General features: G+C 44.0%; 3 protein-coding genes across 4 annotated transcripts in view; 1 reads left to right on the top strand and 2 right to left on the bottom strand.

Annotated features, from left to right (window-relative positions):
• CNIH3 (cornichon family AMPA receptor auxiliary protein 3) overlaps positions 1 to 27,731 on the bottom strand; it is an 87,189-nt gene that overhangs the window by 59,027 nt on the left and 431 nt on the right. The gene's annotated exons all lie outside the window — the stretch shown is intronic.
• Positions 1,310 to 26,986, bottom strand: LOC137448858 (uncharacterized). Its single transcript, XM_068153748.1, has 4 exons — positions 26,499 to 26,986; positions 20,445 to 20,524; positions 8,239 to 8,337; positions 1,310 to 1,516 (listed from the first exon to the last, which is right to left on the bottom strand). The coding sequence occupies exons 1-4, from the start codon at positions 26,984 to 26,986 to the stop codon at positions 1,506 to 1,508; spliced, it is 678 nt and encodes a 225-aa protein (XP_068009849.1). The 3' UTR covers positions 1,310 to 1,505.
• WDR26 (WD repeat domain 26) overlaps positions 26,896 to 27,731 on the top strand; it is a 36,256-nt gene continuing 35,420 nt past the window's right edge. For both annotated transcript variants that reach the window (XM_068153552.1, XM_068153551.1), the window contains exon 1: positions 26,896 to 27,716. In XM_068153552.1, the coding sequence (XP_068009653.1) occupies positions 27,358 to 27,716 (359 nt within the window). In that variant the 5' untranslated portion in view covers positions 26,896 to 27,357. The remainder of the gene's footprint in view (positions 27,717 to 27,731) is intronic.

Here is a 27,731-nt window from a genome sequence, read left to right as displayed (position 1 = left end):
ATGTATACATAAACGTTACATTATGGCTGTGTTTATTTAGAAAGAAGTGGCTTCACTTCTGATGCAGTTTTAGGAGAGGAGGGTACATCCACAATGTGAAAGGAAGGGTAGGCTATGCAGACATATGGCAGCGTGCAGTGCAGTGACAGAACAAATGGACTGGCTGCTGTCACCCTTTCTCCTTGTCCTCTGCCTCTGCTCACTTAGTCTCAGATTTTCCTGACCTCTGTTTAAAGGAATAACTATCAATTGCCCCAACCCCATGGGTTGTTATTATTAGCATATCAATAACAAAACTCTTTATCAAACACTGACTTTAATTAGAGACTGTGCAAATTGATCCTCCAAGCTTCTGGAACTTTGAAACAGTCCTCAAATTATACCAGAAAGAAAACGTATCACACAGTATCACAGTATCACCAAGGTTGGAACAGACCTCAAAGATGTCCAACCTGTCACCACAGACCTCATGACTAGACCACGGCACCAAGTGCCACATCCAATCCCTTCTTGACCACCTCCAGGGATGGTGACTCCACCACCTCCCTGGGCAGCACATTCCAATGGCGAATGACTCAGTGAAGAACTTTCTCCTCACCTTGAGCCTAAACCTCCCCTGGTGTAGCTTGAGACTGTGTCCTCTTGTATCACAGTATGTAAAAGCCACAACTGGGGATATTTTTCAGCTGTGGGAGTTAAACTACTGATTGTAGCACTCTCTACCACTTAGTCTTTCTTGTCAGTTCAGTGAGTCCCTTATAAAAAAATTATCTCAGCATTTGACAACAAGAATTGAAGAATTCGTGTTGTAAATTGGAAAAATACCAGAAGAAAAGGTTGGAGGTGGCAATGGAGGAGTGGGAACATGTTTAGCAAGAAGTCTCATGAGAATGCTGTGCTGAAAGATCATTCTTATTCTAAATATAAACCTTTAGTACATTAGCTCTCCTGATTTTAACATCATACAAAATATTATTGCATTCTGTCCTTTTCTTTCTGTCATCTTGAAACACCTAAATAAATTTACCTAAGCCACAAAGGTCAAATAATGAAACTTTGGGTCTGGATCTTCAGTAATACTCAGAATGCCAGCTGAAATATTCAATTTCACTCTGGAAACAGCTAGCAGAAACAGTAATTTTGATGTAGCAAGTAAAAATTCTGCCCTTGTTCGGCTCATTTTGGGAGGTTAATATAAAATTTATGTCATTCAGTGCTGCTTTTTTCCCAAGTCCTGTATGTTTTGTAGCTACATTAATCAGGAAGAGCAAGGTATGCCTTCCTTTGTTAAACCAGTTATCCTTTTTATTTCTGACACAAAAGTGGCTGAGCAGTACCAGATGCCAGCTCTAGTCATCCACGCTCTCCAAATGGAAGCACTTTGTGTTATTTCTTAAAGCCTTTACTTGTCACTCAGAACTCTGAAGCAGTTTTTTCATTGAAGATCAATGAAATACAAGTCCTGGAGATTACTAGAGAAATGGAAGTGCTAAATGTGATCTTAACTAGTTATTACCTGGGAAGAGAACAATGACTCATGTCAACTTCAAAAAGTTAAACAGCCTTTACAGAAACTATCATGACTCATACTGCACACACACACCACAAATCTGTTTCTCACTCAGTTCAAGGCATGCAGTTTTTCTACAGAGAAACCAAGCCCTCTTCTCCTTAAATCTGCAATAACCTTACAGTAATGAATTTTCCTTGACATCAGCTAGCCAATGGATTAAGAGAGGTAGATGCTCTATGTGTGCCTCTAGCTGACTGGGTGTCGCAGATGGAATCAGCAGGCATTTGTTTTTATTGTCCTCATAGAGTAGGAGAAGCAGGGTCCAGGTATGTTAAAGGGGTGCCTTAATGCTCTGATACAGTCTTTCACAATCCATATTTGACTTTCCAGCTTGGGTTATTGTGTGACCCAGGAAGGGAAATCACACTTTGTACTAAGCAGCCTGGGAGTGGACCACCACACTGGGTTACATACATTTTTGATCTATAAATCTCCATGACCACTAGGCCATGTCACCAAGGTTCCACATCTACTCACTTTTTGAACACCTCCAAGGATGGTGACTCCACCACCTTCCTGGGCAGCCTGTGCCAATGTCTGACAACTTTTTCAGTAAAAAAATTCTTCCCAACATCCAACTTAAACCTCTACTGGTGCAGCTTGAGGCCATTTCATCTGGTTTTATCACTGATACTAGGGAGAAGAAACTGACCCCATCTCACTATAATCTCCTTTCAGGCAGCTGTAGAGAGCAGTAAGGTCTCCTCTCAGTCTCCTCTTCTTCATGTTAAAAAATCCCAGATCCCTCAGCCTCTCCTCATAAGACATGCTCTCCAAATGCCTCACCAGCTTTGTTGACCTTCTCTGTACCTGCTCCAGCAGCTCAATGTCTTTCTCATACTGCAGTGTCCAAAACTGGACACAGTACTAGATGTGTGGTCTCACCAGTGCTCAGTACACCTGACCCCAGGGAGGGGTTTTTGTGGACATGGTTATCTCAAAGGAAAATATTTTTCAGCAAGTATTTGGAGAGGAGGAGGGAGAGACATTTTGGCTTCTGAAGCATATATTATAGTGACAATAATTCTGTAGCCACTGAAACCATTATCAGCAGTGAAACTACTTAGCTAAGAAAAGCTAATCAAGTTGGCAGACTCAGGCTTGAAATGGAAGCAAAGATGACATCTTAGCAGTACTGACATTTACAACTCATATTAATGATCTACCACTTACAGTTGTCACTAACATGTATGTATGTATGTTACCTGAGAGGTATTTTAGACATGCAGACAGCTGAAAATAGAAAGCATTTTTGCTGCTTAGAACTGTTGTAGGAGTTTTTCACTCTGATGAACTGAACACAACCAGACAAATCTCAATGGAGATCACATTACAGGAAAAGGTAATACACTGGACAACCCCCTGAGTATTCTTTGTATCTTTATGCTATCTCTAATGAAGAAGGTAATTTGTGATAATTAGGGTGTAAATTTCCAAGCACTAAATTTCCCACTAAATAATTTCCCACTGAAGCCACATTGCCTTGCTAGGAGAAAGTAATCTTGCTTGGAAAATACAGTAAGCTCTTCTGCTTTTAGCACTGAAGTGTCTTGTCATAAAATGTACATTTTTGTGTATTTTATATTTAATATTTCCTAGTGGTGGCATCTTCAAACCCTTCCATAACTTCTTTACAAAGTACATTTACAGGTTCTATTATTGGGTTGTGGGTATTACATTCCACCTATGAAGACGGTTAAATGATTTAAGCACCAATGTAAGAATTTCCAATACAGCAATTCAACCTGGAAATCCATGCTTCCTCAACATGCCTTTCAAAATGTCCTTCATGCAGATCTAAGACTGGATGGTTAGCTAGAGGTTGGTTATAAATCACAAACCAGAGATTCATTGTCTTACCTAGCACACTCAAATGGTTTAGATGGGAAGGAACCTTTAACGATCATCTAGTTTCATTGTACCAAGTTGCTCACAGCCCCATCCAACTTGACCTTGAACTCTTCTAGGGATAGAGCATCCACAACTTCTCTGGGCAGCCTGGTCCAGTGTCTCACCATCCTCATCATAAAAAATGTATTCCTTACATTCAATCTAAGTCTGTGCTCTTTCAGTTTAAAAGCATTGCCCCTTGTCCTGTCACTACAGGCCTTAGTAAAACATCTTTGTCTTTCTTACAAGCTTACTTTATATATTGAAAGGATGCAGTAAGGTCTCCCTAAGCCTTCTCCAGGTTGAAAACCCCCAACTCTCTCTCATGCTTTCTTCATAGAATTGTGCCATCCCTCTGATCATCTGAACATTTTCGTGGACAAATGATCTCTTACCTTTCATTCAAGACTCTTCAAAAGGTTGTTTGAAATTTAAGGAAGCACAATATGTGATTTTTTTTTAACTTTCTGCCTATTCCCCCCCCCCCCCCCCCCAAAAAAAGGGAAAACCTAGATTTTTTTAAAGCTCCAGTACTCAGACTGCTTTTTCTGGTATTATATTTGATGGATGGGGTAGCAAAATTTCAGAAAGAAGATTAAATCCCACTACCAGGCAGAACCTTTTGGGTGAGTTTGTGTGTGGGATCATACTGTAGTGGTACAAGCAAAAAGAAAAATGCTAATTCCCCTGCAATTGGTTAAGTGCTGTGCAGAAGCAGTGGAATAAACAAACAGCAGGGGAAACTATAGCCTTAAAATTTAACATTAGAGCAGGCAGCTGAATTGCACAAGCATATTTAGAAATAACTGAGCAGCTCTGTTTAGTCTTGAGAGCTCACAAATTGTGTTGGTTCTTTGCTTACTGAGAGTATCAGCTCAGCTGACTGACTTCCATTACTTATCTTTAGGTCTCATTCTAGGTAGGAGATTTTAAGAGGAAAGAATATTAAGGAATGGATAGAATTGCAAACCTCTGAAGACTAACTCAATGTACATGATGTATTGATGTAAGTCAAACAAAAGCTTGGCTACAACCACTCTGTTCAGAGCAGTCTGACTCCAGCTTTGCTCTGCTTACAGCCATGTTTTATTCTGCTATTTTATTACTGCTAGATATTATATTATGAATGGACATGAGACAAGATAGAGGGAAGTGGGAGAGGTGTGAGAAAGACAGAAGAAGATGAAATATGACTGGAAGAGGAGAGAATTAGGACAGAGACCTTTCTGCACTGTAAGCAATGGAAGGTGCTGACTTCTATGGGGAAGAAGTGCCTAAGAAAATCCCCAGATTTCTTGTCCATGTCTGCTTGAAGATGCTAAGCCTTCCACAACAGCATATTCTTCCAGGTAATTGCTGTTGTTTCAGCCATCAGGAACACCAACCACCAGTTTTTGTGCCAGAAGAGAGCCCCAGCAAAGAATGAACTGGTTGAGAAAATTAGCCTTGTTCTGGCAGTTGTTGGAAAGCTGAGTACCAGCTTCTGCAAAAGAACAGAGGCAGAGTTAAGCTACATCACTTAACCCTAGACTTGAAAACATTTTGCGTGGCCATTGAGAGGTTAAGTTCTTCAGAATATCCAATTCTGATTTTAGGACAAAATCTGTTCACCATATCAGGACACTTTGGAACTGAAGGGCAAAGCTTTCAGCTAATCCAATTCTGCCCATAAAACACTATTAGAGAAACCATCTTCCTGGGCATGAGCTCTGGAGCATACAGCACCAAGCAGGGAAGGAACAAGATGACACCTGGCAGGAGACAGGTCTGCTGCTGGCCCAGATTTCTACATTTGTGGAAGTTGTACCCTCACTTTAACCACTGCAGCTCCTTGAGAAGCAAAAAGGTATCTTAGAAAATATCGAAGCTGGAAAGAAATTCCAGGTGTTCAAAGTGAATGTATGCATAACAACTTCAATCTGATGAGCGTGGCCCTGGATGGTGTCATTTCAGCAGAACTATGCAGATTTGGTGCCCCCTGCTGTCTTGTCTTTTACTGCCAGAGTAATAAATGCACTGAACTGCACAAAACACCCCCAAAAGGCAAATCAAGGACTCTGGTCAAAAGGGCACATTGACACCAGAGGGTGAGTCCTCAGACTGTTCTGGTGAAGCATCCAGGAGCTGAGAAAAGCAGAGCTGTATGTTGGCAGAGTAACGATCAATAAGCATCAAATGCACCATCACGAACAGGAACTGCAGAGACACCTAGGCTTCAGCCCTGGCAAACCTTCATTGCTTTAAAGTAGGACCATAGAAAAGATGTAGGGATGAAATCCTCCATCTTTTGTAGGGATGAAACCACATTAAATCCTCATAGTCTGTCTTTCATCTCTCAACACTGGGTTTGCTACATTCCTCACTCTCATTCCCAAAACCAGAGTTTAAATAGATTCTAAGTACTCTTCTAGATGGTAGCATCTAGAGGTCTCAGAAAACATTAGTTCCAGTGGTATCACCAAGTACATACTGAGTGTATCTATGTAAACTTTTTTTATCAACTGAATTGGAGGATGTGCTCCTGCATGGACAAATTTAGATCTAATCTAGAGTAAAATCCCTCCAATGTACACAGTACAGGTGTTGGGATGGCAGAACATCTGCCATCCTCTCTCCAAACAAATCTTCTTGGGCCACTCTGCATGCAAAGGTAGATGTGCCCACTTAAGACAAGACTCACTTGCTGACTCTCACTGCTGTTGAGGGCAGTTATCTAACCATAACCCTAACCCTAACCCAACCCTAACCCTCTCCCTCCCTCTGCTGCTTGTCCCCAGTCTGCCCATTTTGCTAGCACCAGCAACTGTCTGGCAGCACACAGGGTTTGCTTAACTTACAGACTCCATTAAAAATTAATCTCCCTCTGCCTGCCTCTTCTACCCTTTTTTTCCCAAGGGCTCATTTTTGGTTGGCTCTGTTTATTGCATGGTCATGTGGGTGCCTGGTCTGACGTGACTGGGGGGAGGAACGTCCTCTTGGCAGCAGTACAGTCTTAGATTGGCTTAAGCTAATCATAAAACTTCTGGCCTAAATCAAACAAAGACATGAGGTACCAACAGGTGTAATGGCTTGTCCAAAGTAATAGAGCACATTTCTAGCACAGCTGGGTTAAAATCTTGATGTAATTAATGGCCAAGACCTTGTATCTCTAATTATTGTTTTAAATCTATCTATTGATTCCTCACCCCTTCCCTGTACTTCTGGACTACTACACAACCTAAGTGATGATGAAGCAAAGCTACAGAGCCCCACCTGAGCCTCTGCAGAGTGGCAGACAGGATTTCTTGAGGAAGAATGTCTAAGTGATTTTCTATTGCAAACCACCAGCAGGCTAACAACTGACAATTTTGTCTGTTTATTCTCAAAGACATTTCTTTAAGGTGCCTTTGTTTAGCAGTCACAGCAATGAGACTCCCTTGGCTATCTGTGCTTGGAGACGAAAGAAGAGGGGTAAAAACCCCAAAGACCTAAAAAACTCTGGAAAAGGGACAGTCCTGTCTTGCCACAACAGTGGAGTTTAGTGACTGAGACTGGAGACTATACTCTTGAAAACACCAGAGCAAGGAGAGTGTTGTGCTGTTTTTCAAAGAGATGTGCAGCAGAGGATAACTCATCAGTTCATACTCTGCTTGTGCTGGAAGGCTTTCAGGACTGACACTGAAACTGCAAGTCACCAACTGTTCTGGAAAGGCTTTCTGGTGAACAAGATGAAATTTCTCTCATTTGAAGGGTCTGAGAATATTTTTCAATTGAAAGAGAAAATAATTCATCCAGCTTCTCTGACGTTTATTTATATGCACACCTCCTAAATGGCCAGTCTCAACTCTTGAACTCCTGTGACTTCATGAGACAGTATGATCTGGATTTGACCTGCTGTGGTATTAGTTAAACAAACACCCTTTATAAAATATTGCTCACTCCCACCATCCAGAAATATTATTTTGCATTTCACACATTTTATCTTTATACCTCAGCATTCAAGACACCAGAAGGCAGGAATTCAGCCTGGTAACTATTAAATGTTGCACCCCACTACAAACCAACTTGCTTACTCCATCCTTTGTACTCAGTAATTTTACTCAGTGTACCAGCTGCAGGGGCTGAGTCTGAAAATTTAATTCTATCTCCTCTGAACATTGTGTAAGTCAGTGGTCTGTCCTCTTTTCACCTCTTTTCAGGGTGAAACACATCCACACACCGCCATGTTGGGGGTTGTGCAAGAAGATTATGTGGGTGGATCCACTTGTTTTGATCTCCCAACAGAACACCGTGGCTCACCCCACTTCCAGGCTCAGCCACCTTCTTGCTTTATTTTTCCAGGTCTGAGCTCTCTTCTTTCTCCCTTTCTTTTTTCTGTTTTCTTTTTGTTCACCCTGACATTAATAAATCAATGTGCATATCTAGCAGCCACCACTTGCAAAGAGTCGAGCCTCAATGCTCTTGAGAGTGAAGAGCTAATTTTGAACTACTGAAATTAATTTGAGCAGTGGAATAGCTGGTTTGTCACAGAAGGGTAGTGTGAAGGGGAATCAGCACGGAGGTTTAAGTCAGAAGGTCTTATTATTGCTGGACCTCAGGGCACTGGCTAGTCAGTAGGGGTCTAGCTTTATTGGGAAAAGTGTATTTATGTCTGGCACACTACATCATAGTCATTAATAACAATTACTAGGAGATTCTCTTTCAATGCATGCCAGGAAGGAATGAAATATATCACAACTCACATTCTTCCAAGCATTCTCTTCCCAACTTACAAACTAAGGTAAATACCAACATACATGTCAGACTTCTTTCTTCTCTCAGCATACTCTTTTTCTTATAATTCAAGTACTGGAGCACATTTCTTCCAGCTAGCACATATCTGGATCTTCTTTTATCTAAAACCAAAGAGTTGCACATTGTGAGTTGTAGCATTCTCCTCACAGGAGAGCAGAAAAATTGTAGAATAAAGAATACAGTACTGCACATCAATAGAAAAAATCCCTGAGCCAGTTCACAAAGTAAACAAAAGATCTACAGGAAGGCTGGGGAAGGACTTCTCAGGATCTCAGGTAGTGATAGGACTAGGGGGAATGGAATGAAGCTGGAGGTGGGGAGATTCAGGCTGGATGTGAGGAGGAGGTTCTTCACCATGAGAGTGGTGAAGCCCTGGAATGGGTTGTCCAGGGAGGTGGTTGAGGCCCCGTCCCTGGGGGTGTTTAAGCCCAGGCTGGATGAGGCTCTGGCCAGCCTGATCTAGTGTGGGGTGTCCCTGCCCATGGCAGGGGGGTTGGAACTAGATGATCCTTGTGGTCCCATCCAACCCTGACTGATACTATGATACTATGATCTTGCACTTACTACATTTGTTAGACATCCTGTCTAGAATAGGATGGCAAATTGCCCAAGGCTTTGTTTATGCTGGCTAGCAAAAGATGCTATAAACAAAGTAGAAGACAAACTGGTTTCTAATAGGATTTGTCCAGTCTGTGAGGACTAAGAGCAAAAATTTTTAAGGCTAAAAAGCAAGAACCAACAACAAAATAGCAAGAGAACTGGCATGAGCTACATGTCATATAAAACAGAGTCAGAATTATTCAAGTTATTCAAAAGAACAGTGGAGAGCCAGTATGAAGAACCAAATTTCAGTAGATGAATCCACTTCTCAGTGCCAGTTTAAAGAGCAAAAGTCTCTTCATGGTCTCCTTTCAAAGACTAAACTAGGATTGTACCAAGTGTATGCAGATGCTAGTATATCACCAATCACCACTATACATTCTTATGCTAGAACATTAAATCACTTGGTTTTGTTCTTATCAGAAGCTGGAAGAATAAAACACTCTTACACTCTTCATCCTGCAGTAAGGAACACCAGATGACAGTCTACTAGTCTACACAGTAAAAAAATGCATTTTATGAAGCATTATTTCATTTTCTTGGGGTGCACTCTTCTACTGGTTTCCATCCATTGTTACCTGTTGCATCTTTAGATTTTAAGGATGTGTGAGCAGGAACTAACTTTTCCTTGTGTTGCTGGAAAGATCAGGGCAGCAGAGTGTGAAACCATGACTACTAAACGTTACAGGAATCCAAATACCAATGTATAAAACCTCTCTTCTTTTTTTTATGATCCATCAGTTTTTACCTTGAATTCAGCACTTAAGGATTTTGGCTGTGACAACTGAATATTTCATGTGATCCTCTTAAATATGAAACACTGCTGGTCATAAAAACACATTTTGTGACAAATGTCATATTGGTGTGCTTAGAAAGTAATGCTAGAACACAGCCTTTCAGCTTGTGTGTACGTGTGTTTCTCTGTCTTGATTCTATCCTCATGCTGAGAGACTTGACAGAATGTCTCGTTGCTCCCTTTCTGGCTGCAGTTTCCCTGCATGAAAACTGGTTAGGGTAGAGATGAATAAATTGTTTGAATTCAGATGTCATCCCAATTCTGGATGCAGACAGGGTGCAAGCACTCAGGGACCTAAGTGCACTCCTGAGGCACTCAGTATAGCCACAGCTAATGCAGCCAAGAAGAGGGCCTTAGGCAGTAACTGACTTTGCACCTCTTTCTAATCTCCAGGTCTGTGAGTGGATGCATTCTGACACTGCTCCTTTTGCTGTGTAACTCTTTCTACCTGTAAGAAAAAGCTTTGTTGGCTACATGAGACATTCCCAAACAGCAGATATAACAATATATATAATAAGCATGTGCTGCTTGGTCTACTGCAATTGGATAGGCTGAATTGTGATGGTATTTATTCATTTAAGTCATGCCACCAAAGGTAAATATTTTATGGTCAGTGATCCACAAACAATAGCATTTAATTTCTCATTGACCAGGTATGTGGGACTAAATCTGCATCCAGTGCTCTGTAACAAAATACAGCTCCTAAAATAATGTTATGCTTTGGAATGAAAATATGACACATTATACACAGCCTGTAATTTAGTATTTCTTGACTAAAGCACAAATGGTTGGAGGTGAATGCCACCTAGACTAATACTAATTACACCTTGCACCTTTATGAACATGCTGACTGAAGTACTTATCAGCCATGCACACATGCAATTTGCTCTAAGCCACACAACGTGTCTGTGGCAAACAAAGGAGGGGGGAAAAGGTCTCTTGATCTCCTAGGCTGCCTCTGAGCCAGCTTCTCACCAACAAGAATGAAAAGCCATTTCTTACTTCATAGTGATAAAGCAAGCTGCTGTCAGTCATGCAGGGTGTTTTATTAGAGGTGTAACCTCTGCATCCCAAGACAATAAAAAGCTTTGTATAAGTAAATACATGTGTATATATATATGTTAAATATGGTAAAACACACTGAGCAGGTGCAAGCCCCACAATTTCTAAAATAGCTTATTATCTGTCCACCTTACCAAAGAAAAGGGCACTCTTAAAATCATACAGTTATTGCACAAACCTCATTTTTTGTGTGAAGCTTCAGGTTCCCTGCAGTCATTTTGTACTACTTTTTTATGGTGCTTTAAACGACCACTGGGTGTCACAGTTATCAACTGTAAACTTTACACTTGGAGGACTTTTCCAGGCTCGTTTCAAAACAGATTCATATCAGCAGAGAGAACACTAACTCCTATATCTGCAACAGCCAACCCCATTCTGAGACAAGGAAATGGTTTCCCCTCAATAAAAACAAAATGTAGTGAGAGTTAAAACAAACTGTGTTCTTTCAGAAAGCGTTGTGAAATGGAGAGTTGTCCTTCAGGGCCTGCAGGGAAGATTCTGTCATACTGTACATTTGTGAAGTATTTTTACTGAATAGAGTGTAAGGAGGTAATTCCAGACTTCATGGACTTAGAATCATAGAATCAATAAGGTTGGAAAAGACCTCAAAGATCATCAAGTCCAACCTGTCACCCAGGACCTCATGACTTGAGGAATAATTTCCATAGGTTTTCTATTTTGAAAGTTATTTGACAGGAGAATCAGTTATTTACTCTACACTTTCAAGAAACTCATCCACTCAGAGAAAGTCTAAACATTCTGGCAGCAGACATAACACTATAGCTTCAGGTCCCAGCTCTGAGAATCACACAACTAGCAGAGGAACCTGAGTTATCATGGCTCTGAGTTTAAAATTAAGTGCGTTGTCTTTACCACAGTAAAGAAAATGTGATGCCAGTATAACCAGTGACTATCTGAGCTTGCAGAAAACAGCTTTAGATCATCTGAAGTGCTTCATGTCTTTGTTCAGTTGGCAGTTCCAAAGGGACAAGCCAGTGTTAACCCCACAAAGGATCCCACGGGATGAGAAGTGTGTCTGGTTGGCAGACTTCACCCACCCATGTGTGTTGCATACCTTACACATGGAGCTCTGGAGAGCTATTTCATGATCCAAAGAGTAAAAAGCACCAAACAAATATTTTCAATGATGCAGGCTATCAAACTATATTATTTAAACCACATAAACATAAAGCTTCAGTTGGGACTCCATATACCACCAGGAAGGGCTGGCACAGCTGTGGACATTTGGGATAGGACACAGTGGACAGCTGAAGTGTGTCACAGCACGCAGGCTGTTTCTCATAAGTGCCTGGGGCCACCACTATGCAGGATGCTTGGGAACCCATGGTAAGGGATACTGGTGTGGAGCAGGTGCTGAGATCAGTCAGGGACTCATGTTTGGGATCATTCTGGACAACAGAGGTTTGGGGATCTTTGCCAGGACACCTTTAAGATGTCAAGAAGGAAGAAGGTATTTCCTGGCATATATTGGCCGTTCAACACTTGAGGACTTAATGAAAGAACATGGGCCTAATCCTAACTGCATCCCCACTAGCTGGCAACTCCCAGCTGCTGCCATGTGTCAAGTTTTCTGATTCCCTACTGTTTCTTATACATCTCTGACTTCAGAAATGCAGGGAAATAAAAATGGAAGCAGAGAACTAAGTCAACATCTGACAATCAGGTTCTTGGCCACAGTTCAGGTGGCAGGCAAGATACAGGCTGAGACATGGTCAGGTGAGACAGAAATGCCAAACAGGCACTGTCATGAGAGATGTGTAACACATGGCAGGCACCAGCCTCTCTGTTATGCACTATGTTTAGGCCCTCAGATTGCCTTGAGCATATCACCCTGCCCTGCCCAGCATTTTCCAACTCCTCCATTTCAGACACTTGCTGCCTGCTTGGCTGAAAGGACTTTCCCAGCCAGAAACTTATCGTTTGCTTGCTTGTTTTTATTTGGGGTTTGGGGTTTGCTTTCCAGGTTTTGTTGGGTTTTGTTGTTATTGTTGATTTTTTTGTTGTGGTTTGGTTTTGGTTTTTCTTTCTTTTTTCTTTAACCTGTTTTCATCTAAGTCCAGATGTACACAAAAAGGCACACTCAGAAGAATGTAAGTATTATATAATACCAAAAAAGAGATGGATGCAGAGAGGAAGAGAATTAAGCTGTTCTTCATGCCCAGCATGGCATGATAAGAAGTAATGGGTGTAAACTGCAGGTGGGAGGTTTAGATTAGACATTAGAAAGGGCTTTTTAACAGGAGGCATAGTTAAAGACTTCAGTAGATTCCTTGAGGAGGCTGCAAAGGATTTCTAAACCAGGTTAGACAAACATTTATAAGGAATCACATTGGCATACACATTCACAGACTGGAACAATGGCTTGCTTGAAGTCCCCTTCAGTCTTGCTTTCCTGGGATTTTAAGATTCAAAGATGTCTAATGGACTATCTTCTGCTTCTCATAATCTTAAACCACCAGCAGCAAGAGAAAAAAATAGGAAGTATTTTATTATTTTTTTTTAACTATCATTATTACAGTTCCCTCTCTCCTTACTCCAAAAGCCTTCCTGCTCTCCAGCACATTCAACTGCAAAGCTGAATACAGCTGGTAAAATACTGAAAGCATTACACTAGCAGCACTGATAACACTGTGGCAAAAACACAACAAGTGAGCTGAAATCTGTATTTCTTTTGACCAAGTTCTCGACCCTCACAGCCTTCTCTCCTCCCAACACAACACAACACAATACCCAATTTTCTAAATTACTGGAGCTATTATGAAAACTTTCATTAACATAGCAGGTGCAGTTATTTAGAGATTAATGTTCTACCAATAGTGTAAGTTGGGAGTGACCCCACTGCAAATTAACAATTCAGACACAAAAGGTGAATGGTGCTTTAAAATACAGCTGGAAATCTTCCACTGTACCCAAACAGGGCTCAGTCCAGAGTCCTTGTCTGAAAGCTCCTCCCTTAACACAAGTCACTTGAGTTGGAGGAGAAAAGTGTTACAGATTAATTCTGGTTTGTGGAGAAAAGAGGCTCTTTTCTTCCAGCTGAATTAAAAAGCTGCCAGCATCAGCAAGCTATTTGGCAATTTTGGACTGACTCCTCATGTGATCTGACCATGGACTTTTCTTCCCTCAGCTATTGTATTATTTGTATGAATTCAGTTCCCAAAAGCTTCTCCGATTCAAAATTATTCTTTCTGCCCTTTCCCTTCCCATTGCTGTGCTGCTATTTGTCTTTTCTTTCCCCTCCCCATCACTTCTCAATAGTAACAACTTTCTTTCCAATAGTTTGAAAGACTGATGCCAAGACAAAAGCTACAGTGGAATCCCCCCCATCCAAATTGTTCTGTTTCCATTACCTTGCCATTCTGTTTCCTGTAAGCTCCCTGAGGCACAGACAGACATTCATTTTATGATTGTACTAAAGGCCTGGGCCTAAAGGGATTACTGGTACATGGAGGTGAAAAATACTGTGTTTGTCTACTGTAAGTAATGTAATGTAACATGATACCAGATTTCAGCTACTGCCACATAGAATCATAGAAGAGTTTCAGTTGGAGGAGACCTGAAAGATCATCTAGTTTTAGCTTCCCAGCCATTGACAGGGACACCTTCCACTAGACCACATTGTTTAAGGCCCTGTCTGACCTGGCCTTGAACACCTCCCAGGGAGGGGACAGCCACAGCCTCCCTGGGCAACCTGTTACAGTGCCTCACCACCCTCACTATAAAGAATCTCTTCCTAATATCCAGTCTAAATCTCCCCTCTTCCATCTTAAAGCCATTCCCCCTCATCCTGTCACTACAATCAGTTGCATAAAGTCCCTCCCTGGCCTTCTTGTAGCTGGAAGGCCACTATGAGGTCTCCCTGGAGCCTTCTCCTGGCTCAACAGCACCAATTCTTGCAGGCTGTCCCCACAGGGGACATCACTCTGATCATCTTTGTGGCCCTGTTCTGGACCCCCTCCAACAGTTTGATCTCATTCTTGTACTGAGGGCACCAGAACTGAACTGGAAACAGAAAAAAATAACCTCCAGGAAACATTTTTCTAAAATACTACAACAACAACAAAAGAAACTGAAAAAGAGGAGCTGCCAAAAGGAGACTTTGACAAATCATACTGAGAATGCTCCTGCACTGCTCACAACCCCACACACCAAACCACACTGACAATGACTGAGCACAGCACTGGCCATGGAGCAGGAGCCCACAGAGTTTGCATCACCTGTGCTACATATTCTGAATAATTTTGGTTTAGCTACCTGACTTATTACGCACACAAACCTATAGTTAATTTAGGATATGACTGCACAGCAAAGTGCAGCACTCCTACCAACACACTCCAAAACAAGATGCTGTATATGTGTGTCATCAGGGCACCCCACCCTGACTAATTAGTGTAGCAAGCAGATAGGAAGGCAGGCTAAGGCAGGAGACCTATGGCTTCCACCGCTCCGGCCCATAGCCCAGGGACCCCGCAGGAACTGGAATGAGTAGTAGGCCAAATGTTAGACCCATCTCACTTCAAAGACTTTAAGAAATAGCCTTTTGATGTCTGTGTAGAGCATATGGATGTAAAGATAAGATCTGCTTCTCTTCTAACTGAGAGACCTCTTTCAGTGCAATTCCAGTCCAGCTAGACACAGCAGACCTTCTTGTTCGCAGACACTGAAATTGCTCTTCTTCCACAGAGTTACAAGGATGGCAACGTGACCAGAATTTACAACAAGCTGGGGCTTATATTGTTGTTGATTAGTTATGTCATTCAGTAAATGCTAATTTGTTTCAGTGGCCCCCCTAACCCTAACTCTAACTCTAACCCTACTGTGACCTCACACCAATAAGAACTACCAGAAAAAATAATGCACTGAAGCCAGCAAAATGACACAGATGTGAACCAAGTCTTAAACCAAAGTAAATCTCATTGAAGTAAACAAATAATAGACCTAATATATCATCTACCTGCACTTAATAAAATAGAAATCTATACCAAAGACTAGTTAGGGCAATGACCACAGGTCATACAGCAAACCTCATACTCATGTTATTTATTCTTCCTCACATTAAACTTCTGCAGTGTAAGGAAAGCAGCATTAAGCCAAACAATTCCATGAAATCATTAGCTTCCCACCAGAAACACAAATCAGACATGCATAAGGTTAAAAAGCCAGTTTGGCAAGATATCATAATGCCAAGTCAGGTCAGTCAAGGTATAATAAGTTCTAATTAACACTCTTCCAAGTTCAGTGTTATTTATTTGCATGTCGGTGTCACTCAGAACAATACAATACTCCTTCTTTCCAGTACCTGAAGGGGGCCTACAGGAAAGCTGGGGAGGGACTTTTTACAAGGGCTTGTAGTGATAGGACGAGGGGGAATGGATTGAAGGTGGAAGAGGGGAAATACAGAGCGGATAGTAGAAAGAAATTCTTTACAGTGAGGATGGTGAGACACTGGAACAGGTTGCTCAAGGAGGTTGTGGATGTACCCTCCCTGGAAGTGCTTAAGGCCAGGCTGGATGAGGCCTTGAGCAACCTGGTCTGCTGGAAGGTGTCTCTGCTCATGGCAGGGGAGCTGTCACTAGATGATATTTAAGGTGTCTTCCAACCCAAACCATTCTATGAATCTATAATTGCTTATACAAACCTCTAATTTAAAAAATGGAAAGAAAAATGTGTAGCCTGATCTGTACAAAGAGAAATCCAATGTAATGACAAATAAAAATGACACTTGAACTTGACAGCCACTGATGAAAACATCTTTAGAAATGAGAAGACTGATACATGTCCACTAATCAAGAAAAGCAAAGCATCACTCTGCACAGTTTCAATACAACTGAAGACATGATTTCTACACCTTGTTTTGAACAACCCCATCTATCAGTATAGGTTTGGGACTGACCTGTTGGAGAGCAGTGAAGAGGAAAGGACCTGGGGGTCCTAGTGGATGGAAGGTTGACCATGAGCCAGCAATGTGCTCTTGTGGCCAAGAAGGCCAATGCCATTCTGGGGCTGTATTAGAAGGGGTGTGGTTAGAAGGCTGAGAGAGGTTCTCCTACCTCTGCTCTGCCCTGGGGAGGCTGCATCTGAAATACTGTGTCCCTCAGTTCAAGGAGGACCTCAGGGAACTGCTTGAAAGACTCCAGTGCAGAGCCACAAATATGATTAAGGGAGTGGAACATCTCCCCTCTGTAGCCTGGAGAAGAGGAGTCTAAGTCTAACTAAAACCTCCCTTTACTATCTAATGAACTGCATATATTAGACTCTAGTTGGATCCAAAAGTCACCAGACATACCCTGAAGAATTAACAGGACACCACACTCTGGGAGTAGCTTCAAGGTAAAAGGCTTCAAGGTCTAGCTCCTCAGAGATCCTTGAAGGTCATCCTAGGATCTTTCCTGAGGATACTTTTAGAGACCTGCCACTTCTTCAGGTGAGCTGTCAGTATTGACTTCAGCATCCCTTGCTGGCTAGTATTCTGGCTGAATATTAGGAATAATTATGAGCTTCAAGATTGATGATGACAGGTCACCAAAAAGTGATGTGACCATGTGGCTCCAGCTTGGCTTCTTGAGCTGCATGCATTTCATGAGCCACAGGTTGGCCTCCCAGTAACATGGCAGTAGGTGTCCAGCTGTCATGACTTACTGTGACTGTCAGTGGCACATTGGCATCTTGATGACATGATGACACAGTGCTACAATTTAGGCCAGGATTTACTTCTTTTAATTCTACTCACTTAAAAGTTAGCTTTGTAGTCTAATGTGGTCGAGTTTGGCTCTTCCTAATGCCAGTGGAGAAAGACATCAGAAGGTGATTCATCCCATCCTAAGATGAAGTATCTGGGATGAATCACCTTTGCAGGTGCCTCTGTCCCTCCAGAGGAAGCCCAGAAGAATAGCCTGGGCTCAGTGCTTAACTTCAAGATGTATAAAGTCAAGCTAGATTAACATCATGGTTTTTACAAACAAAGTTCTATAGAGGTTTCCTGCCAATACTGTTGGTACAACAACAGCAGCAAAGCAGATTCATCAAGCTACCTACTTTGCATTTGTGTCAGTGCTCCTGGCAAAATGGAATTTGTTCTGTTCAGCTGTGTCTTTGGCACTACACATCTTTGGCAGTGAACTTCTAACAACACATGGAGATTCTTTTAGCTTCAGGGGCAGGAGCTTTTGTTTTTTAGGAGAGAGAGCCTCATCTTAGAATAAGTTGCCAAGGGATGTGGTGGAGTCCCCATTCCTGGAGTGTTCAAGAAGTGTGTAGACATGGCATTTAGGGACATGGTTTAATGGCCATGGTGGTGTTAGGCTGATGGTTGGACTCAGTGATCCTAGAGGCCCTTTCCAACCCAAACAATTCTATGATTCTATGATCTTATTTCAGAATGCACTGTGCTGTTTTGAGTACCCACAGTGTGCAATCTCCTTAGCTACTTGGAGGTGACAGGTTTGTTATAATTCATAATACCAGGTTCCAACTGCGAAAAAGCAGCAAACAGTACTACCCTCAGAAGTACATCTACACGTGCACTGAAATATTTACAAGACCAAGCCTTTGATCCTAGTTTTACAAAGCTTCCTTTTCTTCCTTCCAGCTGGAACTATTTCCCACTGTGCCTCCCAGCACTGAGTGTATCCAGCAGATGCAGTGTTCTGAAGGAGCACTGTTAAATAGGAGATGCTTACAGAGGTGTTAGTATTTACACAAAACTAGGAACTCACTGAAAAATTCTCCAGCTGTAATTGTATCGTCTGGTGCTAATGGATAAAAATAGACATGACAACACACAGGGTGCCCTTTCCCACTAGTCAAACTGGTAGTGGATAATGCAGCCACAGGAATGTCAGTAAAGCCTACCTACCACCACACACTTCAGAAACCCTCTTGGCACTGTTCTTTAACAGAGAAGTCACGAAAGCACAGAAGTGGAATCTGGATGCATTTGAAATGCACAGATTGCACTGGGTCGAAAGGGACCCTCAAAGGTCTTCTCATACAACCCCCATGCAGTGAGCAGAGACACCTCTAAATCAAGCCTGATCTTGAATGTTTGCAGGGATGGGACTTCAACCACATCCCTGGGTAATCTGTTCCAGTATTTTACCACTCTCATTTCAAATAAATTCCTCTTTATGTCCAATCTAAATCTACCCTGCTCCAGTTCACAACCATTGCCCCATGTGATATCACTACAAGCTCTTCTAAAAAGTCCTTCTCCAGCCTTCCTGTTGGTCCCCTTCACATGTTGAAATGTAGCTATATGGACTCCCCAGAGCATTCTCTTCTTCAGCCTGAACAGCACAAATTCTTTCAGCCTGTCTTCATAGGAGAGGTGCTCCAGCCCTCTTTATGGCCCTCCTCTTAACCTTTTCCAGCAGGTTCATGTCTCTCTTGTGTTGGGAGCTCCAGAGCTGGACACAGCACTCCAAGTGAGGTCTCACCAGAGCAGAGTACACTGGCAGAATCATCTCTTCATCTGCTGGCCACTGAACCTCATGAGATTCTTCTCAACCCACTTCTCCAGCCTGTCCAGGTCCCTCTGGATGGCATCCCATCCTTTAGTCTTATCACCCTCACCACTCAGCTGGGTATCTGTCCTCAGTCTTGCTGTCCCTATCATAGATGAAGATACTGAACACTAGTTCCAATACAGACCCTTGTGGGACAACACTTGTCACCTGTCTCCATCTGGACATTAAGCTGTTGACCACGAACCTTTGCATGCAATCATCCAACCAATTCCTTATCCACTGGGCAGTTCACCCATCAAACCCACACCTCTCCAGTTTAGAGCGAAGAATGTTGTGGGGGACTGTGTCAAAGGCTTTACAAAAGCTCAGATAGATGACATCTATTGATCTTCCCTTGTCCACTGAAATGACTATATTATTTGTGAGGCAAAGATTCAGATAAGGTTTATTAGTCACGCCAAACATCAGTAAAAACTATCTCTGCCTACATTCCACAGATTGTACCTTCTTCAGAAATCCATGCATTTTAGAAAATTTGGGGAACAGCACACTTTCTGTTGGAGAAATCAGGCTGCTTTAGTAACAAACTATTTAGTACCCAAATATATTAGCCACAGACAAAAAAACTAAGCTGTAAGATAGTAGCCTTTGGAAAAAGATCTGAATATACTCTTCTGGAAATCATAATGTAATGTTTAAAGTGTTTAAAGGTCATCACATCACATCACATGGGTTTAATATCTTACTGCTTGCTGTTAGCTACTGAAGGAACTTCTGTCTTGCAGGAGTCTCCTTCTGAGAGCTTGAGTCTCCTGAGAGTCTGAGTGATCAGCCTTTAATACTGTGCAACACTGTTGTGACATGACTCTCATTCCCCCTCCTGCATCTCATGATAGTACAGTTCTGCTGCAACACACTTTTAAGCATGCACAAGTATTTTTGTGCTGGGTTATTGATGGAGTCTTTATTATGGCAGCTGTTTGAAAATGTAGGAGGTCTTAAGTATGAGAGCAAGTCCCAGAGCTGGTGTACTGGGAAGTGGTTTCGAAGGAGATGAAGATTCTTTACCATGTAAACATATGGAGCCTCACAGAGGAAGCTTCTCCCTGATTTGGTGGTTCTTTATTTCTGATGTAAACACTGTGTACCAAGAAGGATGGAGAAGCTTGTACAGAAAGTTGTGTTTATACCGAGATAAGAGTTGCAACAGAAATAAATAAGGGACACCTAAAGAGGAGTGCAATGACATAATTGTGACACTAACCTTTAATCTCCTGTCCAGAGCAAGCAAGGAGGGTCTGGAGGTTCACTGGCTTTCTTAAACACAGACTTGGGAATAGATTCCTGATTAAGAAGGAAAACATAAAAAATTACTAAGTAATTCCAGGTCTCCAAAGAGCTATTCACAAGCTTAATGTTAAGATGTAATCTGCTGGCGATTACATAATAATTTCCCCTCTCTGCCCATTCCAGAGTGGATATGGGATACTACAGTCTACATGCCTGGTCTTGAATGTTTAGCTCCAGTGTAAGAGCTTGTTGCTATAAACCCATCTAGAGAAAAACAGAAAAATCACAAAAGAGAAAGGACTGGTGTACATGCCATTCTGGGAGAGGCAGCTCCTAATTTGATGGCTAGGCAATAGAAAATGGTGTGTTACCCTACTCAGGCTTAGGCTCTAGGAGCTACGTGGGAGTTGGCAGACACAATTAACAAGCCTGAAATAACAATTGCCTTGAGAGCCTGCAAGAAGGAACAGGCAGGGGAGCGGCCCTGCAGTAGGAAAAGTGAAATAACTGCAACAACAGAAGAATAAATCTCATCTCACACAAAACCACCAATAATCCATCTGAGACCTGGAAACTGGCACACCAATATTGAGGGACACAAACTACAGGAGACACTTGCTTAACAGTCTTGAAAAGCCCCATGGGACAGAATCAGTGCTACACTTGCTTTCCTGTGGAATACCTGCCACCTCCTGCACACAATGGTCAGAAGGGGTTTAATAAATGTCAGAGTGAATGTGTGTGTGGGGAAAAATAACAGTCCTGGCTTGAGTTAGAACTAAATCTGTTCAGTGATGTTACTTTTCAGCTCAGTCTCTTCTAAGTAACTGCACTTTCTGCACTTTCACAGCATGTTTTCACAGGCAGTGTCTGCTCCTAGAAGTGCTAATGCTGATGTTTATAGCTAGCACCAAGGGTTGGTATGCAGACTAAGGTCACTGCTGAATCTTGTGTACTACATTGGGGATGCAGAAAAGAAAAAGCCACACCTGTGGGGAGGAGCAGACAGCGCACATGACCTTAAACTGACCAACAAGATATTCCATTCCACATACATCATAGTCAGTATGAAGCTGAGGCATCACACAGGTCAAAATCTGTTCTTCAATGGCTAACATCCAAGAAGGACTCTGTCCACTGCCTTTGGCCTTGATCTGTGTGTTCCTGAATCAAGTTCCTGTCTGCCAGTGACTCCAGTCTTGGACTTCCCCAGCACCTCCCCACAGCATCAGTGGTGAAAGTGAAATAATTGCCATCAGGGTAGTGGGTTCAGAATTGATTTTGTATCTGTGTGTATACACTTCATTTTACTGTTATTATTTTCCTTAAAGCTGTTTTAGATTTCTCTGCCTTATTCACTTTCTCTTACCCTTTGGGAAGGGAGAGGGGTTAACATAAAGCATCTGTCACACATTTAATGGCCGTCCCAGCCCAAACTCTTGACAGAGTCCAAGCACGGTGTTATTTTGCCCATTGCAAGTGTGGAAACATCTCTTTGAAACATTGATGTGGTGGACTACCATCTTTCCAAATCCTGGCTGAACATAACTTCCTAATGCCTCAGAAAATCATAGAATCACAGAACTGTTGAGGTTGGAAGAGACCTTTGAGACCATTAAGTCCAACCACTTGCCTAGAGCTCACAATCCCGCCACTACCACTAAAAATTGTTCCTGAGCATCACATCCACATTTCTTTTAAACACCTCCAGGGATAGTGACTCTACCACCTCCCTGGGCAGCCTGTGCCAATGCTTGATAATCCTTTCTATGAACAAATTTTTCCTAATATCCAACCTGAACCTCCCGTGGCAAAACTTTTCCTCTTGTCCTGACATATGCTGCATGTGAGACAGACCTCCACCTTGCTCCAGCCTCCTCTGAGGTAGTTGTAGAGGGTGATGAAGTCTCCCCTCAGCCCCCTCTTCTGAAGACTAAACAACTCAAGTTCCCTCAGCTCTTCCTCATAAGACTTGTGTGCAAGGCCCTTCACCAGCTTAGTTGCTCTTATCTGGACACATTCCAGCACCTTAATGTCCTACTTGTAGTCAGGGGCCCCAAACTGAACACAGTATTCAAGACGTGGCCTCACCACTGCCAAGCAGAGTGGGACAATCATGACTGATATACCACAATATGTACACAGCCAAATTTTGCAGGATGATATCTAGGATAGTCCCAGACAGTTAAATCATGCATGCAAAACAAGTCTGATATGTCAGATTCACCGCACAGGCAATGTTGTCTTGCTGTACACCCTCAGACAAGTTGCATGGTAAGTGCCAGTCTGGCAACAGAGCTCTTGCACATGCATGATTTTTATCTACCCATACAGAGGAGTCTGACTTCTCCCAATACACAGCATCCTGTGCTGTCCAGAAAGACACCCATGGCAAGAGAAATACAGAGAAAGCCATGTCATCTTCCTATGAAAAGTTGTATTGACCATGTAACAGCATGACACACCCTGTCTGAAACAGGACATTCCATACCACATGGGATCCTCAGCACTTTTTGAGTCCCTTTTGGTTACCACATCATTCTGTGATTGCTCAGGAGAGTGCAGAGGTCAGCATCAGTGTATGCACATGAATTTGGTGGACAGAAGACACAGTGTGATTACCTAATATTTAATTAGGTCACAACAATAGCACTAATGCCCTTATCCTTGACACAAGCTCATCTACAAGGCAACACGATGTCCCTACACAGACATATCTGAATTTAAAGACCTAACATCTGCCTTTTTTCAGTCACCAGCAGTCTTCTAAATGCCACAGCCTTTCAAATGTCATAGGGACTGAACACACAAGAAGACTGGCCAGTTCCCTCAACACTCAAATGCATGCTATATGGTCTAATGGACTTTTATATGCCCAGTTTAATTCAGTGGATTTTATTCTACTGCGGTAGCCTTCCTCTCCCACCAAACTCTGCTACCAGACACAAAAGCTTTTTTCCAGTAAAGGCCAAGGTGAAGGAGGCCTTGAGTATCAGCCTTTACCTTTACCACCAGGTCAATCACATAATTCTGCACTAGGCCCACCTTTTCCAATTGCCTTCCTTTGGCTGCCAATGCACCTGCAGAAGCCCTTTTTGTTGTACTTCATGTCCTCTTTCAGGTGCAACTCCAGCCACACTTTGTCCATATTCCACTCCTTTACTAAAATGTCAACTATCCTCTACATAAACTGATGGAAGTCCTGTGCAACTTGTTTACAAATCCTCTGTTGAACCCTTTCTAGAAATGCTGTTTGTTTTCAATCCATATCTCATCCTTTGAAAGTAGCAAGATACACAGATGCCTGTTCAAGCATTTGTACCATGTTCATACATTTCTTGAACATGTTCAGGGGCAGTGACTCTACTACCTCCCTGGGCAGCCTGTTCCAATCCCTGACCACTCTTGCAGAAAATATTTTTTTCCTAATATCCAACCTAAGCCTCCCCTGGTACAATTTCAGGTCATTTCCTCTTGTTCTATCAGAACAGAGATCAACCCCCACCTCACTCCAACCTCCTTCCAGGGAGTCACAGAGAGTAATGAGGCCTCTCAGACTAAGCAATACCAGTTCACTCAGCTGCTCCTCATCAGGCTTCCTCTCTAGACCCTTCACCAGCTTTGTTGCCAGTCTCTGGACATGCTCCAGCACCTCAACATCTTTCTTGTAATGAAAGGTACAAAACTGAATCCAGCATTTGAGGCGCAGCCTCACCAGTGCTGTGAACAGGGGCATGATCACTTCCCTACTCCTGCTGGCCACACTATTCTCGATACAGGTCAGGATGCTGTTGGCCTTTGCGGCCACCTGTGCACATTGCTGACTGATGTTCAGATGGCTGGTCATTCAATTGGTTGTTACTGATACAGGGTGATTGGTCTCTCCAGTCTACTAAATTTTCACGATAACTAAACAGTGCTTCTTCAACATTTTTCTATTAAAGACATGAGCCTGTACAATAGGAACATAATTGGAATTACTCTTTCATCAGAACACTGCACATTCTGTATAGCTATGTATGACCCCTCTACTTCAGTAACATGGTTGGTATTAAAACTGCACTTAAGGTTGCCAAAATTTGTCTTTAAAATTCCTCTTCTGGGTGCTTATTAAGTTTGTTGAACCCCTGCATTTATTCTCTAATTTTGGGACATGAGAACAGTTAGAGATTGGAATCATCTCCCAAGGGAAGCAGTGGATTCCCCTACACTGGAAAGTTTTAAGACTTGGCTTGACAGGGTGCTGGGCCATCTCATTTGAACTTATACTATTAACCTAGAAGAGTTGGCCCAGATGATCCTTGGGTTAGGATCCAAATCAGGACGTGGCTGATGAAAGACTGCCAAAGTGTGTCACTGCCTCTTTCCTGATTTTCTTTTCCCTTGCTGCAACATAGGGAGAAAGGTCTGCTAGCCACAGATCTGGCTCTCAGGACCCCTACCTAGTGAGTGGGAAAAGCCTAGAGGAAGAAGGACCTTCCCTGTAACTAGGAAAGCCACAGGACACACAGGAGGAATGGAACAAGAGCTGCTCTGGGACCCTTCCACATGTGGGGTAGGATCTGGCTGAAGCATTCTCTTCACAGCTAGGACTATGAATCACTCCCTTTCTACCTTTGGGTTAGCTGAGATCCTGAGAAACTTTCAGATGTCTCAAACCAGCTCCCTCTGTCACAGGAGCCCAGGGCCTGTACCACCCCAGAAATACTGAGCTTTTTCCTCCAGCTATTTGTGTCCCTGCTGGGATACCTCATCCCTCAAGGAAGATGAGGGACAGGGACAAGAACTTTCACTATGATTAATGCAGCACTATGTAGAACCACAAAATCATAGAAGGATTAAGGTTGGAAAAGATCTGTAAGGTCATCAAGTCCAAGCACGAAGCCAACACCACCATGCCCACTAAACCATGTCCCAAAGTGCCATGTCTACATATTTTTCAAACACCTCCTGGGATGGCAATTCCACCACCTCCCCTGGGCAGCCTGTTCCAATGCCTGTACCTCTTAAAGGTTATATTTTAAGTTCTTTTCAGGTCCAAACACTATTCTTATTGCCCAAACTTGGACCCTGTGAGGTATTTTTCTACCACAGATGGGTATGTAAAGACACCTGCCCATATTCACACGTGCTCAGTGACAAAGTCCTTTCCTGCTTCTCCCTCTGGTGTAGGAGCTGTTATCAAACAAACTTCCCTTTGAGGTCTCTAAACAGGGCCAAGGTAGGGTATCTACTTCAACTGGCCAGGCCTCCGTGCAATCTCATCTCCTCCTCTACTAAGTAAATCCCATTCCCATTACTTTCATGATTTTGCCTCTTCACAGACTTCTCCCCTGGTCTTTGGCCCATGGTTTCCCTCAGTCAGCTTTCTTCAGAGTTGCACCTGAAAGAAAGCACTATTGTCCAGTCTTACCATTTTCATGTAAGTCAGTAAACATTCAGTACTCCTAAAGCCTCAGCTAGATGTTAGATGTTAGTATCAGCTCCCATTAAGGGGGCAGGAAGTTTTCTCATTTCTCTTTGGGTTTTGGAGACAAGCCTGAGAATACCAAAGGTGAGCATTCTAGGCTCTAAACCAAGTAGCACACGACATACTCAAGACACTGTTTTTAAAGACCAAAATTTCACTCATCCTAGGACTTTTGATCAGAGACTTGGCTGATGACCCGAGTTTACCTTCCACTGCACAGGAGGGGACAGAAGAGAGAGACCTCAGGCGGGCAGGGGATCCCTACAATGCCCAGTGTCCTAACAGGTGTGCCCCAACATTCAACACTCCTGAAGATCTACGGCAAAAAACTACTTTCCTCCTGCTTCCATGCCAACGCAAGAAACAACTACAAGACACAAGACCAGTGAGTCTGAACCTTTCCAGTAACCAACCTGGGCAACCACAGGATGTGATTTCATTGAGCATTTCTCCTTTTTTTTTTTTTTCTAAAGAACCCCAACAGATTGCTTCAGGAAATTACTGTAACCCTCTTGTGCCCAGTCACGTGCACCCCATTACCGAGACAACCAGACCCACCAAGATGTGTTCGTGCAGCGGGCGCTCGCTGCTCGTCGTGTGTGCCCACCGTACACCTTCACACGTTTCCACCATCGAGCTCTCACCACAGGACTGAGAGGCGCAGGCACATGCCGGGCACAGGACCCCCCGGATCCCTCCCTGGGCAAGACTCCTACGGCCCCCAGAGGCGTCTGAGGCGTCGCCGGACCCCCGCCGCGGAGGCCGGCCTGTGACGCCCCGGGAGGCCCCTGGGGGGTGTCGGCGGCGACCCTGAGAGGCCTGGCCCGCCAGCGCCCCCCAGCACCTCGAGGGCCCGCACCCCACCCCCAGCCCCGGGCGGCGGAAGTGTGTGTAGGGGGCAGTATAGGAATTTCCTGTGACGTCCCGGCCCGGACTCCATTAGGCTGCAGCTGGGCTGAGAGGAGACAAACCCAGCGGGCAGCGAGCGGAGCGGGCCGGGCGCCTGGGGCTGCCGGGCGGGGGCTCAGGGCAGCGGCGGCCGCCATCGCCAGAGGGAGCCCCGAGCGGGCGGCGGCGCTGCCTCCGGGACCCCCGGGGGGCAGAGGGCCCCGCTCCGCCTCCCTTCACCCCCGCCGCCCCCTTCTCGCCCCCCCGGCTTCCCACCACGGCCGCTCTCGGCGAGGAAACTCTGGCCTCCGCTTCCTCCTCCTCCGACTCGGACACCGGCGGAGCCTCCCCGCCCCCGCGGAAGAAAGCCCGGGCCTCCCCGGCGGCGGCGGTGGAGGGAGCAGGAGAGCCCGGGGCTTCCGCGGGCAGAGCAGGCCTCACCTCGTCCCAGTCCCCCTCGCTCTCCGCCGGGCTCGCCCCCGCCGCCGCCCCGCTCAGAGGTAGCAGCAGCAGCGGCGTTGGCAGCGCCATGCAGGCCAACGGGGCAGGAGGGGGCCAGCAGCAGCAGCAGCCGCCGCAGGGTCCAGCGGGCCCGGAGCTGGGCTGCCTGGGCGCCCAGAACGGCGAGGCCTCGGCGGGCACGGCCGCCGGCGACCAGCTGGCCCATGCCAACGGGTTGCTGCCCTCGGCCAACAGCGGCGGCGGCAGCAGCCCCGGCGGCCTCAGTGTCAACAACGGGGTGCCCTCCGCCGGGGGCCCCGGCCCGGCCGCTGCGGAGCTGGGGGGCGGCAGTAGTGGCAGCGCCCTGAAGAAGAAGAAGCGGCTCTCGCAGTCCGACGAGGACGTTATCCGGCTGATCGGGCAGCACCTCCACGGCCTGGGCCTCAAGTAAGTGGCCGCCGC

Source organism: Melanerpes formicivorus, unplaced genomic scaffold (genome assembly GCF_026170545.1).
Source record: "Melanerpes formicivorus ecotype bairdi unplaced genomic scaffold, bMelFor1.0.p_v2 SCAF_26, whole genome shotgun sequence".
NCBI classification, from domain to species: Eukaryota; Metazoa; Chordata; class Aves; order Piciformes; family Picidae; genus Melanerpes; species Melanerpes formicivorus.
This window is presented reverse-complemented; position numbering and strand designations above follow the sequence as displayed.

Bases quoted from the DNA above. Each gene is read 5' to 3' on its own strand.
- LOC137448858 (XM_068153748.1), bottom strand. From the start codon at position 26,986: ATGGCGGCCGCCGCTGCCCTGAGCCCCCGCCCGGCAGCCCCAGGCGCC. The intron at 20,525-26,498 runs GTGGGTCTGGTT...CTTCTTAATCAG, and splicing joins CGCTGCACGAACACATCTTG to GAATCTATTCCCAAGTCTGT. The intron at 8,338-20,444 runs GTTAGTGTCACA...CTTTGGTTTTAG, and splicing joins CTCTGGACAGGAGATTAAAG to ATAAAAGAAGATCCAGATAT.